Below are 17,036 nucleotides of genomic sequence, written 5' to 3' on the forward strand. Positions count from 1 at the left end.
CATTATCAGGAACCATCAGCTTTTGAAAAAATGATTTATTTTTTTAATTTAAATTAATTCTGTAATCTAAAAATGATAACACTAATTTTCAATATCAAAACAGTTCTGTTGCAGTGCAAGGAGAAGGCCAGAATCCTGTTGTTTGTTTCTTAGAATGTAATAAAATCTTGCAAGATGTCTATCTTGATGTACCTGTTATATTACAAGCTGTTCTACACAATCAAACATTGCTGCCAACTAATTACAGATGGGGAAAGGTAAAAAAACCCACCAAGGATAAAAAAGAACTAGACCTCAATTTTTTTTCCCTAAAAATATTTTACTAATATGAAACAAATCTGACATTACATCTTTGCTGTTTTCCTATATATATATATATATATATATATATATATATATATATATATATATATATATATATATATATATATATATTGTACTAAGTTTTTTGGAAATAGGAAAAACTTATTCTAACAAAAAAAAAAGGCAGCTTAAAATTTAAATTGATTAATGTTAAAGATGTTTTGATTGCAATTCTTAAAATGTACAACATAAAAATTAGCATTCAATGGATTAGAAATGATTACTCACATATGGTTGCCAACTATAATGCCAAAGAAAATTCACTAGTTGACCAACTTCCATATTGAAAAAAGAGAAGCTAGTTAGTAACAAATGCTTTAAATATTTTTAATCCACCATCATTATTGAAAGATGAACCCCTTAACTGTTTGCTAGAATTGGCCAAACAAACAAAAAAAAGCAGTATTTTAAACAAGTTTTGTGAAGATGTTTCTTCCATTGTTTTAATTTCTTGTTTCTTTTACATTTTCTGTAAACAAAAAATGTTCTATTTTTAGTTAACTGAACAATAGTTTGAGACTTAGACACTGTTTTGGAAAATTTATGTAATAGAAACAAATTGTGGCGATTTCAAAAGTAGAGATAAAAATCTTATGATTTACTTGTAGTAACATTTTGAACATTTCTCAATTCCAGGTAGAGGGAAGCCAAAGAGATTACTGCAGTATTGAGGTGGAAGATATGGAAGGAAAGATTTTAAGCTGGGAACAAAAACCTATTACAATTAGGTTTACACCATATAAATCTGTAAGTTCTTATCTACTACAGTACTATCTTCAGAAACATAAACTTCTACTAAAAAAATGTATTTCTTAACAATTTTTAAATATATATATATATATTTTTTTTGAGAAACAAGAATATGTACTATTTCAAATACATTTTGAAATATAGAAATAGTAGTTGACCACATATCAAAGTGTTTGTGCAGTTTGTGGGCTGGACTGTTGTTCGGACTTATTGATGGTCCCGGGTTCAAACCTTGCCCACTCCCATTCCCCGTTGTCCTGCGGGAGGTTTGGACTAGGAAGTAAACTATCTTCAACTCTGAAGGAACATCCGAAACATGTAAAACATTTTACAAAGTGCACACAGATCTAATGAACTGACAATAAATTTGAAGCATTAAATTGAACCATATATGTAAAGATTTGTTTAAGGTCAACTGAATATTTTAGGAAACTAACACAAACCTATGACATCTGATTTCTACAAATTGCACATCATAAATACTTAATCTTAGTCTTTTTTTTTTTAAATGAATAGAAATAATCAGAAAAAATATATTTATGACTAAAGTAATTCTACATATTTTTTTAGCTAGCAGAAGACATTTTTTTGGCAGGACTTATGCTTCAAATACTTATGCCTCTGCTTTATATGACTTTTATATATAGGCCTAGATCTAGAGCTATCCTATCATTCAACCTTGTTTAAGACCTATAATCTAAAAATATTTTCAGGCCATTGCTCTAAAACTTTGTGTCTTGGTCTATTTTTCTATTAAATCATCTTCAAATCTGTAGTCATTTTTATTTTAAGAACTTGTACATATTTTTCTGAATTGTTAAGATCGCATTGAGACAGGAATCATTTTTATTACTGCTAAAAATGCCAACTGCAATAGTATTACATTAATGAAGAATAAATAAAACTTACAAATTAATAGAGATTTTTAAATACACTAAATTTCTGCTTTTTTTGTGGCCTCCAAATAAGATAATTACTAAATTGTTAAATGTAAACATATATTTTACACTGCCATTGAAAAATATATAATCTGTTTAGAAATTAGAATTATTTATAATATTTGGTGCATATGTGTAAAAATGTTTCCAATCTAGCAACACAAATATTCATTCTTAATTTGAAAGAAACATATCTTGAAATATTTTTAAGGGTAACAAATGATTTAATTATTTTGTTATTATTTCAGTTGGAATTCAATGATTTGAGAATACCCTGCTGTATTGAAAATCAAAGTGAGAAACTTTTTCTAAATATAGTGTGTCAAGTAAAAACTCTCAGTGTGAGCTACAAGACTTCTACAGACAAAACGGATGTCAGGTTCTTAACTTTATCGTTACTAGAAACTGGTTTTGGTTTTATAATAATTCATGTTGAATAATTTTTTGTGTATAACAATAAGACAACTAATTTTTCTACCAACTAACAACAACATGGGCAAAGATTAATGATTGAAAAATAAAAAGAATTAAAGTGAATACAGTTAAATGGTCAATGGCATTCAAAATAAATGAAATATATTTATCTAAACTACAGATGATAAGTATTCTATATGTTGACTTTGGCATTAATAGACATAATAAACATTTTAATTTTAAGTAGATCTATTACTAAAGATTTTTCATGTTTATAGCTCATACTGCTCTTTTAAGTCACGTACCTGAAAATTGAGTGTGCAAATCTAAAATTTGTTTGTTTGTTTTCAGTTCTGATTTACAGTTACACTTTGGAGACCAAATTCAGTTCAATGAACCTGTGAAAAGATATGTCCACATCTTCAATGAAACAGCCATTCCAGCACATTTCAAAGTAGCAGCAGAATATTTTTGTGCATCTACTCCAGTGGCTACTGAGACTAATGTTTCAGCCACTTCTCAAAGGTAAATTAAAATACAACTGCCACTTTGCTGTCGTTGTTGCTGCATTAGATTAAATTAGTTGATAATAAGACATTTTAAAGGTTATATCTTTGTTAAAAGTTTCTCACTTTCTTGAGTGCAGCTATTTGATCTCAAATTAGTTACTGTTTGTAATAACAGGAGCATTCCATTAATAGCAATGGTCATTTGGAACATTTAATGCTTAGTTTGGATAGCCTGAGTCAACTTGAAACTGAATTAAAGCTTTCTTCAAGCCATCTTTGTTTTTTTTTTTGTCTGCTGCCATGTATTCTGTTGCAAAACTATCTTAACATACTGCATTCACTCAGACATTTTAAAGAAAATTTTATTCAGTAGAAAAGCATTTAAGTTTTTTTAAAAATTATTATAATTTTTATTTTCTTTAGCAACAGAAGAACTTTACTTTCCAGAACTCCAAATATTGCTGATCCATTGAGTAAAACTCCAGAGAAAATGAAAAAGGGTAATTTTAATATTGGTCAGTCCTAAAATGTTTGGTTCATCTGTGATATATTTAATGCACCAATGCTAGTATAGTAATTTTCATAATTATTGATTTATATTGATTTCAGATTATACCAAGATGATTCTGGGAGAGAAAAAAGGTGCTGCCTTTGTGCCTTATCCAGCTACTGGACACTTGAAGCCTTTTGAAGAACAGATCATTGAAGTCACAGTATTCAGTGATATGTGGGGAACTTATAAAGACCTTTTGAGGATTGAGGTGATAATAATTGACTCTTTCACTGACTCATCACTAATTCTCTTCCCACTTTAGGGGATATCTTAAAATTAAAAGCTTACAACAAAATATCCCTTAACTGTTCTCAGAATTACTAAATATGTGTTTGTGTGGATGTTTTGAGGTGGGGTGACTGTTTTTTTTTTGAACATTTCCATTTTATAAAAAATTGCACTGATATTTTATCCTTACGGGTTACAAATGTATATATTGATGGAAGGGATAAATATTAAACAAGTTAAAAATATATTTATCTTCACAACCAAAGAGTAAAGGTGGTAGTTTCTGCAGCTTTTATGCAGATGCCAAGTCATTCAGTGAGGCCTTAAAAATCCTTAACTTAAAGGGGCACTTCATGGAAACACAGACTGTCGTAATCATTAACTCAGAATATGTTCCAAGGCACTATCATCATAGCCTCACACAATTTAAGTAAATGATAACAATGCAGTGGGTACTGAGTCACATAGATATGACTGGCAACAGGGTTGCATGCTCCTTGGCCCACCAGGAGGAGCAAACACTACTCACAGAGTAGCCTGTGAGTTTTCATCATGCTCTAGCAAAGAACAGAATGATAGGATTTGAGCCTCTCAAGCCCTCTCTCACAAGGAGGTTGATGATGTTGGGTAAAATATGTATGTGTGTGTGTGTGTGTGCTTAAAAAAGAGGCTATATTATGAAAGGGTGTCCTTTTCAATATTCCATTGTAGAAGTCAAAATGTTATCCATTAGAGCTAGTAGAATTAATTTCATTGCCTAATAAAAAGAAATTCTGGACAAAATTAAACTTGTAAAAAGTCCAGTAGGGAATTGGCAGCAAAGGCGCCATATCCTGATTGATTGTTGGAAAGGATTTCTTCCAGAAATCAGGCGTGGACCTGAGTGGTTTATGATGTTGCTACATATTATGTGTTCTAGGATTTTACATGTGATGCTGGTAAGTGATACTGGTCTGTAGTTTCCTGGGTCTGATTTTTCTCCTTTTTTAAATAGAGGGGTGACATTAGCTTCTTTCCAGTCCCTTGGTACTCTGCCCTGGTTAAGAGATGCCTGAAAAAGTATTTTGAACACTGGTGCTAGCTCATTGCTTAGTTCTTTGCATAATCTAGCTGGAATACCATCAGGTCCAGATGCTTTATTAGGTATTAAATATAATATATAATTATATAGTAATAATAATAATAATAATAATATGGGAACCTAGGCTTGGAGATAAAGCGTCTATGGAAATTGTCCAAAATAACAATATAACCCAATGTTATATCAACTGAGGGGATAATAACAACTGACCTCACAGACACCTTCAAGGCCCTTAACATTCCTAGGAACATCCTCGTTGCCTGTCAGAGGGCGGTACTGCTGCAGACCTGCCACATCACCAGAAAATTCTTCAGTGAAAACTGTTATTGGGACTATGATGAATTTTGTTTCTCTTTAGCGAAACTCGACCCTGGCAGCGCTAGAGAATGACTACTCATTCATTTCTAACATAATAATAATAATAATAATAATATAATATATAATAATATAATAATAATATATAAATATTAAATATATTTTCCCCCATTCATTGCATCTCAGATTGTAAACTTATTTATTATTTTAATTATTTTTTTTTTTACAAGTTTTCTCCTTGAGGGTCAGATGGAATAATCAATGGAGATATGGATAGTATTGTGCTGAAACTTGTTAGATTGAATTAAAAACAGATTGATTATTTGCTTGATATTATTTGTATAGGTTGGTGATTTGGAACCAGTAGTGATGCCCATGAGTGCCACAGTGGTAGGTTGCCCTTTACATTTCCAGCTAACAGCTGGACAACCAGAACTCAGGACCATTGTAAGGTAAAATTTTTTTTTTTAAATCTCTTGAGCAAAGATAAGCTTTTTTTAAATCATAGTTACGTACTACTCTCATTATCTACAAGTTTGTTTCATTGAAAGTTCTTTCTACTTTTAGGTTTGGCAGTCATTCACCAGGAACTAAAGCAATCACTAGAAAGTTAAGAATCAATAACTCAAGTCCGTTTGGTAAAGTTGTATGTGTGTTTTGTAATGTCCCTATATATTCCTTGAAAATAATTGTTTTAAAATATAACTTAGTAACTTTTTAGGTTACTTAAAGAAAATTACTTATTGTTAGTAATATAAAGTTTCATTGAGTCATATGATAAAACACAAGAGTATCTCAATACTTAGTGGTGTCATATTAGAAATATTATTATTGAGAAAAAATGTTTATGAACTTTATTTTTTCTTCAGATATCCGAATTGATTGGGAAATTTTCGAAGCCTCTAATGATTCTACCAAACTGATTGATTTTCTCACTTCCTTTGGTCCATCATTCCCTGCAGAAAAGAAAAGTGGTAAAATACTTTAGTACTAAGTGATTATTATTTGTTTGAAATGGATTTTTTGAATGTTACAAATTTATGAAGTTTTATGTCAAATCAAACAGGGTTTAAAGCTCCAACCTTTTCGGACTAAGGAATCACTTTTTTTCTGAAGCTGCATGTGGAGTCATCCCACAGTAGACTTTTGATAAAATGATAACAACCTAAATTTTTTACTTAAATCTCGTTTTAGATCCTAATTTGTTTTATCAGCTATTAATTTTTAACCATGTAGAAAGGTTAAAAAAAAAAATAAAATACAATTATTCTGAAAGATTAATTGCACCATGAAATTCATTACATATGACATATGCTGCTATACTTAAAATGAGTTATTACCGAAGACCCTTTTGTTGTCTAAAGCTCTTAGAAAATTGCATTCAACAGACGGTTTGTTGTATTGATAATTAAATCATCATCATCATCATTCCTTTGGGTTCCTCATGGAACATAGGGCAAAAGTAAAGTTTCCCTTTCAGACCTAATGATCTATGGGGCAGATGATGTTAAAGTCATCTGTTTCTATGGCCAACGGTTAACCAGTAGGGTGCCATGTGGCTAGCACAACGACCAACTGCCTTTACTTTCCTCAACAAAAGTCAGGTACCCATTAGAGTTGGGTGGACTCAGGGACGCCCTAAAAATCCAGAAATTCAAAATCCCAGCCGTCACCGAGATTCAAACCCAGGACCTCAAGTTCAGAAGCCCATCGCTTAACCACTCAGCCACCGCGCCCCCTATTGATAATTAAATACACAAGCCATTTTAATGTAGATAAACTTTGATTAAGTTAAGTCTGAAAGAATTCTCTTATTATGCCGATTGTACACTAAGTTGCTATATGTTACTATAAGTTGCTAAAGGTTATTATTAGTAGGTATAAGTTACTATAATACAGGAATCTCATAAACAATGTTGAGCTAATTGTGTTTAGATCAAATGAATGGCTCATTTTGTTTTTTACCACTTTCACAAGCATTTCTCATAATCTCCTTAATCATTGAAATAATAATGTATGAGCCTGAGACATGTTTTGTCAGAAGACTAAGAAAGTGGAGCAGACACAAAATAGAGCAGTGAGATTCATAACAAATGTATATTCACATTTGACTAGAGTAACACCTTTTGTAAAATCACTAAATTTAGAAAGCCTTCAGGATAGAAGACTCAAAAGTAAAGTAACAATTATACATAAAACACTGAACCATAATCTTCAAATACAAAAACAAAATTTAATAAAATACTCTGAAAGACACAAAGATAAAGGCACATTCCTCGATCCATATGCTAGGACATATTTGTACAAATTTTCCTTCTTCCCTAGTGATATTAGAGCAAGGAATGGGTTGCCTGAGCTAGCCAGGAAAACCAGTGACTTGGCAGAATTGAAGTCATTGGTTAATATGCATGACTAAATGCATGAAGCATAGCATGTAATCATCTTCTTTTTTGAAGAAACGTCTGTATTATATAAGATAAGATAAAATAAGAATCTACCATGCTATGAAATGATCATGAAAATTACAGGCCTAGTACTTTAAACAAAAAATTATTCACAACCACATCACACTTTTATAATGCAACAGTTAAACTACACTTAAAGAGACAAATAAAAATGCAGTTTTTTGGATTATGGGTGATTTCAACCTACCTGATATAAATTGGAAAACACTAACCATAGATAAACACCAAAACCTTAAGGACATAAATGAGCTTTTCATAGAAACTTTACACAACCTAAGTTTAGATCAAATCATTAAAAAGCCAACTAGATTAAACAACACATTAGATCTCTTCTTAACCAACAGACCTGGATTAGTAGTTGATTATGATATTATCCCTGGTCTATCAGACCATGAGATAATAAAAATACACAGTCAGATAAAAGCAGTAGCCAATACAAAACCCAAAAGAAAAATCTTACTCTGGAATAAATGTAACCTAACACAACTACACCAAGCTGCATTAAACTTTCAACAAACATTCTTATTAGAAAAAGACATTAACCAACCAGTCGATGACCTCTGGAATTTCATTAAAAACCATCTTAAAAGCATTATAGAAAATCATATACCAACTAAATACACATCAAACAAAATAAATAAATGCTGGTTTAATAATAGACTAAAGAAGCTTTGTAAACAGAAGGAAAACCTATATAGAAAATTTAAAAAAACTAATGCAGAAAGAGTTTACAAAAAGTATATAAAAATTAAACACTTAACCCAAAAAGTAAGCAGACAGCTGCAGAGTGAATACATAAACAATGTAATATCTAAAGATAACAACAAAAACCTATGGTCATACATTAAGTCTAAGAAAATGGAAACAACAGGTGTAGCGCCATTAAAAGATGAACATAACATAATACATAATGATAATGAAACTAAAGCAAACATTCTAAACAAATACTTTGCATCAGCATTCTCAGCCCCAGGAGACAAAGACATATTACTGAATTTGAACCAAGTAGACAACATAGAAGATATAGTAGTACAAGAAAATGGAATTCAAAAACTATTAGCCAACACCAAACCAAATAAAGCTTCTGGACCTGATGGTATTCCAGCTAGATTACTCAAAGAACTAAGTAATGAGCTAGCCCCAGTGTTCAAAATACTCTTTCAGGCTTCACTTAACCAGGGCAGAGTACCAAAGGACTGGAAAGAAGCTAATGTCACCTCCCTATTTAAAAAAGGAGAAAAATCTGACCCAGGAAACTACAGACCAGTATCACTTACCAGCATCACATGTAAAATCCTAGAACACATAATATGTAGCAACATCATAAACCACTTAGACAAACATAATGTCCTCACACCATACCAACATGGCTTTAGGAAATATAGATCATGTGAAACACAACTAATAGGACTAATTGATGATTTTTCAAAAGGTTTAGATAATAGTGAACAAATAGATGCTATCTTACTAGATTTTTCTAAGGCTTTTGACTAAGTTCACCACCATAGTTTGCTTAAAAAATTAAAATATTTCGGCATTAATGGTCCACTGCATCAGTGGATTAAAGACTTTCTGATAGGGAGAGAACAAACTGTAATAATAAATGGTTCTAAATCAACACCGATAACAGTAAACTCAGGTGTACCTCAAGGAACAGTCTTGGGTCCACTACTATTTTTAATTTACATAAATGATTTACCAAATTGCATTACTTCAGGAACAAAAGTCAGATTATTTGCAGACGATTGCATAATATATAGAACAATAAAAACAACACAAGACACAGATATTTTACAAAGAGAATTCGATGAGTTTCAGAAATGGGAATCAAATTGGAGCATGTCTTTCCACCCAGAAAAATGTCAGTTGTTAAGAGTAACAAAAAAACTAAAACAAATTAATTCCACTTATCTTATTCATGGCAAACCAGTAACACAGACTAAAAACGCAAAATACCTAGGTGTTATAATAAATAAAAAACTGTCATGGAATCCACATATTGATGAAACTACAAAAAAATCAAACAAAGCATTAGGATTTATTAAAAGAAATTTCTATAAATCAAATAAGAAAATAAAACTAAAATGTTATTTAACCTTGGTTAGGCCAATAATAGAATATGCATCCACTGTTTGGGACCCCTCAACTCAAGAAAACATTAAGAAACTGGAACAGACACAAAATAGAGCAGTGCGATTCATAACAAACGAATATTCACATTTGACTAGAGTAACACCTTTAGTAAAATCACTAAATTTAGAAAGCCTTCAGGACAGAAGGCTCAAAAGTAAAGTAGCAATAATACATAAAACACTGAACCATAATCTTCAAATACAAAAACAAAATTTAATAAAATACTCTGAAAGACACAAAGATAAAGGCACATTCCTCGTCCCATATGCTAGGACAAATTTGTACAAATACTCCTTCTTCCCTAGTGCTATTAGAGCATGGAATGGGTTGCCTGAGCTAGCCAGGAAAACCAGTGACTTGGCAGAATTTAAGTCATTGGTTAATATGCATGACTAAATGCATGACGCGTAGGACATAATCATCTTCTTTTTTGAAGTAACGTCTGTATTATATAAGATAAGATAAGAAATAAATATTTAAATTTCTTTGTAGTTTAAGCATTTAAAATCAGAGGATTTATTTTTCTTTTATCTTTAAGACTCATCATTGTGTCTACTGAAACTCAGCTCTTCAGAGATTAGAACAATTGACCTTGTTTCATCCAACTTTATGGAAAGTGATGTCCCAGACAACAGGCCTCAAGTTGTATCTTGTTTCCTCAGGCCTCATGAAGGTGACCCTATTAAGGAACCCTTTTCAATACTACCCAAACAGTTGGTAAGTCATCTGAAAAATCAGCTTAAATTGGATGAAAAAGAAAATATTTCTAGTAATTCTCCTTTAAACCTGTAGTTTATCTTGCACTAGATATATGACACAAATGATCTTTTATTAAACATGCTACATCACCCACTCATGCAACGTTGTGTCTCGTCATATTAGGATATAAGAATTTATTTATCCTAAGTTTCCAGGCAGCGATTTCTATCATTACCCTTAGGCCAGTGAAGTCCTGTCATAGATATTTTTGAATCTATGACAATATTCTACCAATTAACCCTTTTATTCACAGCATTATGTTAATTATTGTTCAAGCTTGGTGGGCTTATTAATTTCGTAAGTTACTTTTTGAAATTTAAAATCCAAACGTTTTTTTTTTTAGTTTAAAATCCAGTGTTTATTCAGATATTTGTTTTTTGTACAGGTAGTGCCAGGCCATGGATCCAGCTATGTCAATGTGTCATTTTTACCCAGTGATGTAGTTGATGGAATAGATTATCTTGGATTTGCAAATGGCTACTTAAGTTTGGACAAGCTGGTAAATAATTTTTTTAAAATAGAAAATTGACTAATTCTCTCTCTTAGCTTTTCTTTAAAGAAAAACTATGAAAACCTCTTTTTTTTTAAATATAGAAATCCTTGAAGCAGAAATAACCTTTGCAGTCAATGTCATAAATTATGTATAGAAGCAATTTTAAAAGTTCATTTTTTTTTTACCATTTAGTTATGTAGAAGGTTTGATAGGTTATTGTTACAACAATTGTGCCCTAGTCTATTGAACTATATGTTGAGTTTGTTCTTTACGGAGAACATTGATTATGTGACAACAATGAACATCTTTAATATAGCTTTAAATAACATTAGCCATATATAGTTTTAAACCTTATGGGCATTGTCAAATAAAAATAGGGCTTAAGATACTAATATGGTTGTCCAGGTTTAAACCCCACCATCAATGCAGCATTTCTCAATATGTGCCCATGTTGGTGCACCTCATGAGTGCTGCACCCAAACAGCTGTTCCTGTGGTGGCAGTCCATTAAGTGTTACATATTTATTTGGTCCTTTGAGTTGAGAATCTCTGATTAGATGTATTGTTTTGGGAAATGTTTGAAATTCATGTTCAAAATAAAGTGATTGCCTATAAACTAAAGTTGTAGGCTGTAGGCTCATGTTACTTCTTTTTGTATTGCATCTAAATGCTGAGATCTATGCTTCTCAAAGATCATAAATTTTAAGAAAATATTTTTATGTGATATAAATCTCAGGTTGAAGAGCAAAGTAAAGTCTCAAGATCTGAAGCTTATGAAATTGACCATTTACAGTTAGAGTTCACAGCCAACCTCATACCGCCAATGTAAGCATTATTTAATAATGTGATGATAGTTAAACATGGCCATAATATTACTAAAGCTGTTTTTTTTAAATTTTATCTTAAACAGCATATTTTTAGAACCTCTAAACAAGAAATACATTTGCAGTTTTATAAACTGTGTTATGATAGCTATTTAAAAAAAATGTAATTCAAAACAATTTTTTACCTTTATCTTTACCTATCCCTAATCTGTTGGACCGTTGGGGCACCATGCAAGATTTGTTAACCATCTTTCTCCATTCCTCTCTGTCTTTTGCCTTAGAACATTTTTCGGTTCAAAACAAAATTTGCACTTAATATTTTTATTTGAAATCAGAACTTACTTCTATTTAGTTTTTATTGTATTAATACTGATCAAGTTTTACTACAGACACAATGATTGCTAAAAGTATGATCTTTTCAGTGAATATTTCTATCAATGAAAATGTTTAAGAATTAAAATAATTTCTACTGACATCATTTTGTCTCAGGCTGACTGTTGAAGAAGTGGATGAAGAAGGTTTGGTGATCAGGGCAGCAATGAGTGATTTGATGAAAGATGGCAAGGTGATAGTCACACTTTGAATGCATAATATTACCTTGTGAAACCCAGTCACACTTTGAATGCATAATATTACCTTGTGAAACCCAGTCACACTTTGAATGCATAATATTACCTTGTGAAACCCCAATTTCATTGTTTTCATTTCTTTTTGTTGTACCATTTTAAGTTAAATACAAGTAAGATTAGTTAAAAAAAAATCATTTCTACTTTATGTTCCAGTAATGTAATAAGCTAGATATTCATATTTGATTTGTCATTGAGAAATTAAAAGAAATAGGTAGGAATATTTAAAAAATATGCCATTTGGTGAAGTGTACATCTGTAACACAGTGAATAGCTGTATTAAGATTTTAGTGAATAGCTGCAGTTAGTAGTGAATAGCTTTATTAATATAGTAGTAAACAGCTGTATTTAGATAGTAGTGAATAGCTGTAGATAGTAGTGAACAGCTATATTTATATAGTAGTGAATAGCTGAATTAAGATAGTAATGAAATAAATCTTTCTATTCAATAATTTGAATTTGTTTTTATTTATTTAAGATGTTGAAAAAGTCACTGAGCACATCTTCTGTCATGTTGACTAACAACACACTCTCAAGGATGACTTTTCTACTCAGAGCCAAGAAACCTTTCATACTGGTGGACCTTGACACCACTTCAGAAGATGACCAACCCTCACAGGCAATGGTAACCAACATGTGTACACTGAATCCGGGTTCTCACATTATGGTAAGTGTCTTTTGAACTAAATTACTGTCAATTTATTTGGTTTGTATTAGGTTTCAATCTGTACAATTAATACTGTGTATAGTCACTCTTTCCATTCTCTGAAGGCAGCTTAGTTAGAGTGATACACATGTAAACTTATCATTTCTTGTGAATATTTTTTTCCCGCAATATCTTGAATACAATTTGGTATTAATAAAAGTGAAAGTTATTTTGTTCATTAATAAATAATGTGATTTTATTTTGTTCATTAATAAATAATGAGATTTTATTTTGTTTCTATTTGTTTAAAACAATTGATGTATTAAACTTCAGTTTGTAAATCTTTTTTTTCCCCCACTGTATTCATTATATATATTTGATAGACTTTAGTAAAATGCAACCGACATATAGATATGGACACTTATTCATATTGCCACTGTGCATTGCATGACTGGTGGTTGTTAAAAAGTGACCATTCCAGATGCCACTGTGCATTGCATGACTGGTGGTTGTTAAAAAGTGACCATTCCAGATGCCACTGTGCACTGCATGACTGGTGGTTGATAAAAAGTGACCATTCCAGATGCCACTGTGCACTGCATGACTGGTGGTTGATAAAAAGTGACCATTCCAGATGCCACTGTGCACTGCATGACTGGTGGTTGATAAAAAGTGACCACTCCAGATGCCACTGTGCATTGCATGACTGGTGGTTGTTAAAAAGTGACCATTCCAGATGCAACTGTGCACTGCATGACTGGTGGTTGATAAAAAGTGACCATTCCAGATGCCACTGTGCATTGCATGACTGGTGGTTGATAAAAAGTGACCACTGCAGATGCCACTGTGCATTGCATGACTGGTGGTTGTTAAAAAGTGACCATTCCAGATGCAACTGTGCACTGCATGACTTGTGGTTAATAAAAAGTGACCACTCCAGATGCCACTGTGCACTGCATGACTGGTGGTTGATAAAAAGTGACCACTCCAGATGCCACTGTGCATTGCATGACTGGTGGTTGTTAAAAAGTGACCATTCCAGATGCAACTGTGCACTGCATGACTGGTGGTTGATAAAAAGTGACCATTCCAGATGCCACTGTGCATTGCATGACTGGTGGTTGATAAAAAGTGACCACTGCAGATGCCACTGTGCATTGCATGACTGGTGGTTGTTAAAAAGTGACCATTCCAGATGCAACTGTGCACTGCATGACTTGTGGTTAATAAAAAGTGACCACTCCAGATGCAACTGTGCACTGCATGACTGGTGGTTGTTAAAAAGTGACCATTCCAGATGCCACTGTGCATTGCATGACTGGTGGTTGTTGAAAAGTGACCACTGCAGATGCCACTGTGCACTGCATGACTGGTGGTTGTTAAAAAGTGACCATTCCAGATGCAACTGCACTGCATGACTGGTGGTTGATAAAAAGTGACCATTCCAGATGCCACTGTGCATTGCATGACTGGTGGTTGTTAAAAAGTGACCATTCCAGATGCCACTGTGCATTGCATGACTGGTGGTTGATAAAAAGTGACCACTCCAGATGCCACTGTGCATTGCATGACTGGTGGTTGATAAAAAGTGACCACTCCAGATGCCACTGTGCATTGCATGACTGGTGGTTGTTAAAAAGTGACCACTCCAGATGCCACTGTGCATTGCATGATTGGTCTCTCATGAAAATTTTTCTCCAAGACTTTCATCTTCTCTTCAGGTTAAAGTTGGGCTTCAAGTGTCACAGTCCTTGCTGAGTCTCAAAACTGCAGAGAGAATTGATGACACTCTGGAGATCAAGAATATACTCAGCATCAACTATGACAACAAAACAAGACAAGTAAACCACTTTTAGTTATCTTTTTATTTTAAAGATGTTTCATTCATTTGAAAAGGTTTAACAGCAAACATAGTCAGCTTTTAACTTGTTGTTAAGTTGTTTAAGTTGATTTCATTATTGCTAAAAATGTGGTTGGCTTAATGAATACAGAGTTAAAGTTTTCATCTTGATGATCCCATGTCAAACTATTTATTTTTGTGAGGGTAAATATTACTATAGGGATAGTAAATAAAAATAAAGGTTTTATTTTTTTGTCTTGCTATACTATTGGATATTTTGGGTTCTAGCACATTAGCATAATTTAGGCCATGCCGTGCCCATAATCCCCTTTATAGCTCAAGTGCTTAAAGTTACACAAGTAAATTATTAAAAATAGAGTCCACTCACTACTCAGTAAAAATATATATAATTTAATAAAAATCTGTTGTAAATATGTATATATTTATTTACAAGTACTTTGCCCGATCTCAACTCAAATTTTAGTAGTCAACTCCACCTCCCGGATAAAGCCCAGAATCTACCCAGGATCAATGCAGTCAGTGTTATTAGGTTGTCTGTTCCAAAGTATTTCCCTCCTGGTATCTGGGGCAATCAAGGAAGATATGTTTCATGGTTAGATAAGAGTCACAATAGCCACACAGTGGGGGCTCCTCTTCCTTTAGCACAAAGGAGTGTGTGTCTTTGGACATTTATTTATGAAACCAAAAATTAAAAATAATAAATGCTTCATTTAAAACTGTGTCTCTGTTCAACTTTTGGCCTGATTCATTATTTGCCGTATTTGTTTTGAATTGTGCTACTCTGAAACAACAATTGCTTTGACATGTCTGTGCAGACTATCCCTATACTTGGTGTGGTGGCAGTGCCTCAGTTTGAGTTGTCTGCTAACAGTATTGACTTTGAATCCTGTCTTGTGGGTCAAACAAGGATCATTGAGCTCATGCTGTATAATACAGGAGCTGCTGACAGCTATTGGAAGATGCAGATAGGTAAGTGATTCTTTATCACTGTGGATATACACTTTACAATTAAGAAGTTAATTAGACAGATGATATATTGAAACTAAACACAGGAATTAACCTTTACTTTCCTTTGGAATGCATTGGCCTTGGCATTGTCTTAGTCTTACCAACAACGTGCGAAAATTTGTGTAGGTATATAAATTAACTTCAACAAATTGTAATGATTTTTACCTAACTTGACACATTATGACAGAATATCGAAATATAAATGTTTTCATATTGTACATAAAAAGCATTGTTCTAGTGTTTTGGTTTCCGATTATTTTATCTGTCAGTTGAATGAATGTGGTAACACTTACATGAGTGAAATTAATTTTTGGTTTTAATCTACACACAGAACACAGCAATAATGAGTTTGACAACAGCATGTTCCAAGTGCATCCCTCAGAGGGAGTTCTGCCTGCTCAAATTGACAAACTCAGTAATAACAAGACAGTGATTGCCATTTCTTTCACACCTAACTTGACACATTATGACAGAATATCGAAATATAAATGTTTTCATATTGTACATTAATGTACATAAAAAGCATTGTTCTAGTGTTTTGGTTTCCGATTATTTTATCTGTCAGTTGAATGAATGTGGTAACACTTACATGAGTGAAATTAATTTTTGGTTTTAATCTACACACAGAACACAGCAATAATGAGTTTGACAACAGCATGTTCCAAGTGCATCCCTCAGAGGGAGTTCTGCCTGCTCAAATTGACAAACTCAGTAATAACAAGACAGCGATTGCCATTTCTTTCACACCTCCGTAAGCAGCATCTCCTTTTTCAAATTCTTACAATTATACACTAGCTGCACCTAATACATTTCCAGCATGAAGCCAATTAAGGAAGTAAAAAACAAAACTTTAATTATTAGCACAGATGATAAAGAAATGGTTTCTGTAAAAAGTGTATTGCTTCTAATCCTTTTGTTGTGAATTTAGAATGGGTTGAGTGGGTCTATTTAAATAACACAGCTTAAGCTTTCAAGCTTTATAAAAAATAAAAATTTAAATGTATTGTTTTATTTTATAAATACAGAATTTTGCATTAAAAAATGTAGACTTTGTTTACCATTTTATTTTTT

At 32.5% G+C, this 17,036-nt stretch overlaps 1 protein-coding gene across 9 annotated transcripts in view; it reads left to right on the forward strand.

Annotated features, from left to right (window-relative positions):
* LOC106065117 (deleted in lung and esophageal cancer protein 1-like) overlaps positions 1 to 17,036 on the forward strand; it is a 35,848-nt gene that overhangs the window by 16,456 nt on the left and 2,356 nt on the right. For all 9 annotated transcript variants that reach the window (XM_056025163.1, XM_056025150.1, XM_056025157.1 and 6 more), the window contains 17 exons: positions 104 to 257; positions 1,000 to 1,110; positions 2,300 to 2,430; positions 2,817 to 2,990; positions 3,398 to 3,474; positions 3,584 to 3,735; positions 5,497 to 5,603; positions 5,719 to 5,789; positions 6,021 to 6,125; positions 10,288 to 10,466; positions 10,894 to 11,007; positions 11,737 to 11,825; positions 12,314 to 12,389; positions 12,929 to 13,117; positions 14,818 to 14,937; positions 15,773 to 15,926; positions 16,297 to 16,716. In XM_056025163.1, coding sequence (XP_055881138.1) covers positions 104 to 257; positions 1,000 to 1,110; positions 2,300 to 2,430; positions 2,817 to 2,990; positions 3,398 to 3,474; positions 3,584 to 3,735; positions 5,497 to 5,603; positions 5,719 to 5,789; positions 6,021 to 6,125; positions 10,288 to 10,466; positions 10,894 to 11,007; positions 11,737 to 11,825; positions 12,314 to 12,389; positions 12,929 to 13,117; positions 14,818 to 14,937; positions 15,773 to 15,926; positions 16,297 to 16,475 — 2,182 coding nt within the window. In that variant the 3' untranslated portion in view covers positions 16,476 to 16,716. The remainder of the gene's footprint in view (positions 1 to 103; positions 258 to 999; positions 1,111 to 2,299; positions 2,431 to 2,816; positions 2,991 to 3,397; positions 3,475 to 3,583; positions 3,736 to 5,496; positions 5,604 to 5,718; positions 5,790 to 6,020; positions 6,126 to 10,287; positions 10,467 to 10,893; positions 11,008 to 11,736; positions 11,826 to 12,313; positions 12,390 to 12,928; positions 13,118 to 14,817; positions 14,938 to 15,772; positions 15,927 to 16,296; positions 16,717 to 17,036) is intronic.

Source organism: Biomphalaria glabrata, chromosome 1 (genome assembly GCF_947242115.1).
Source record: "Biomphalaria glabrata chromosome 1, xgBioGlab47.1, whole genome shotgun sequence".
Lineage (NCBI taxonomy): Eukaryota > Metazoa > Mollusca > Gastropoda > Planorbidae > Biomphalaria > Biomphalaria glabrata.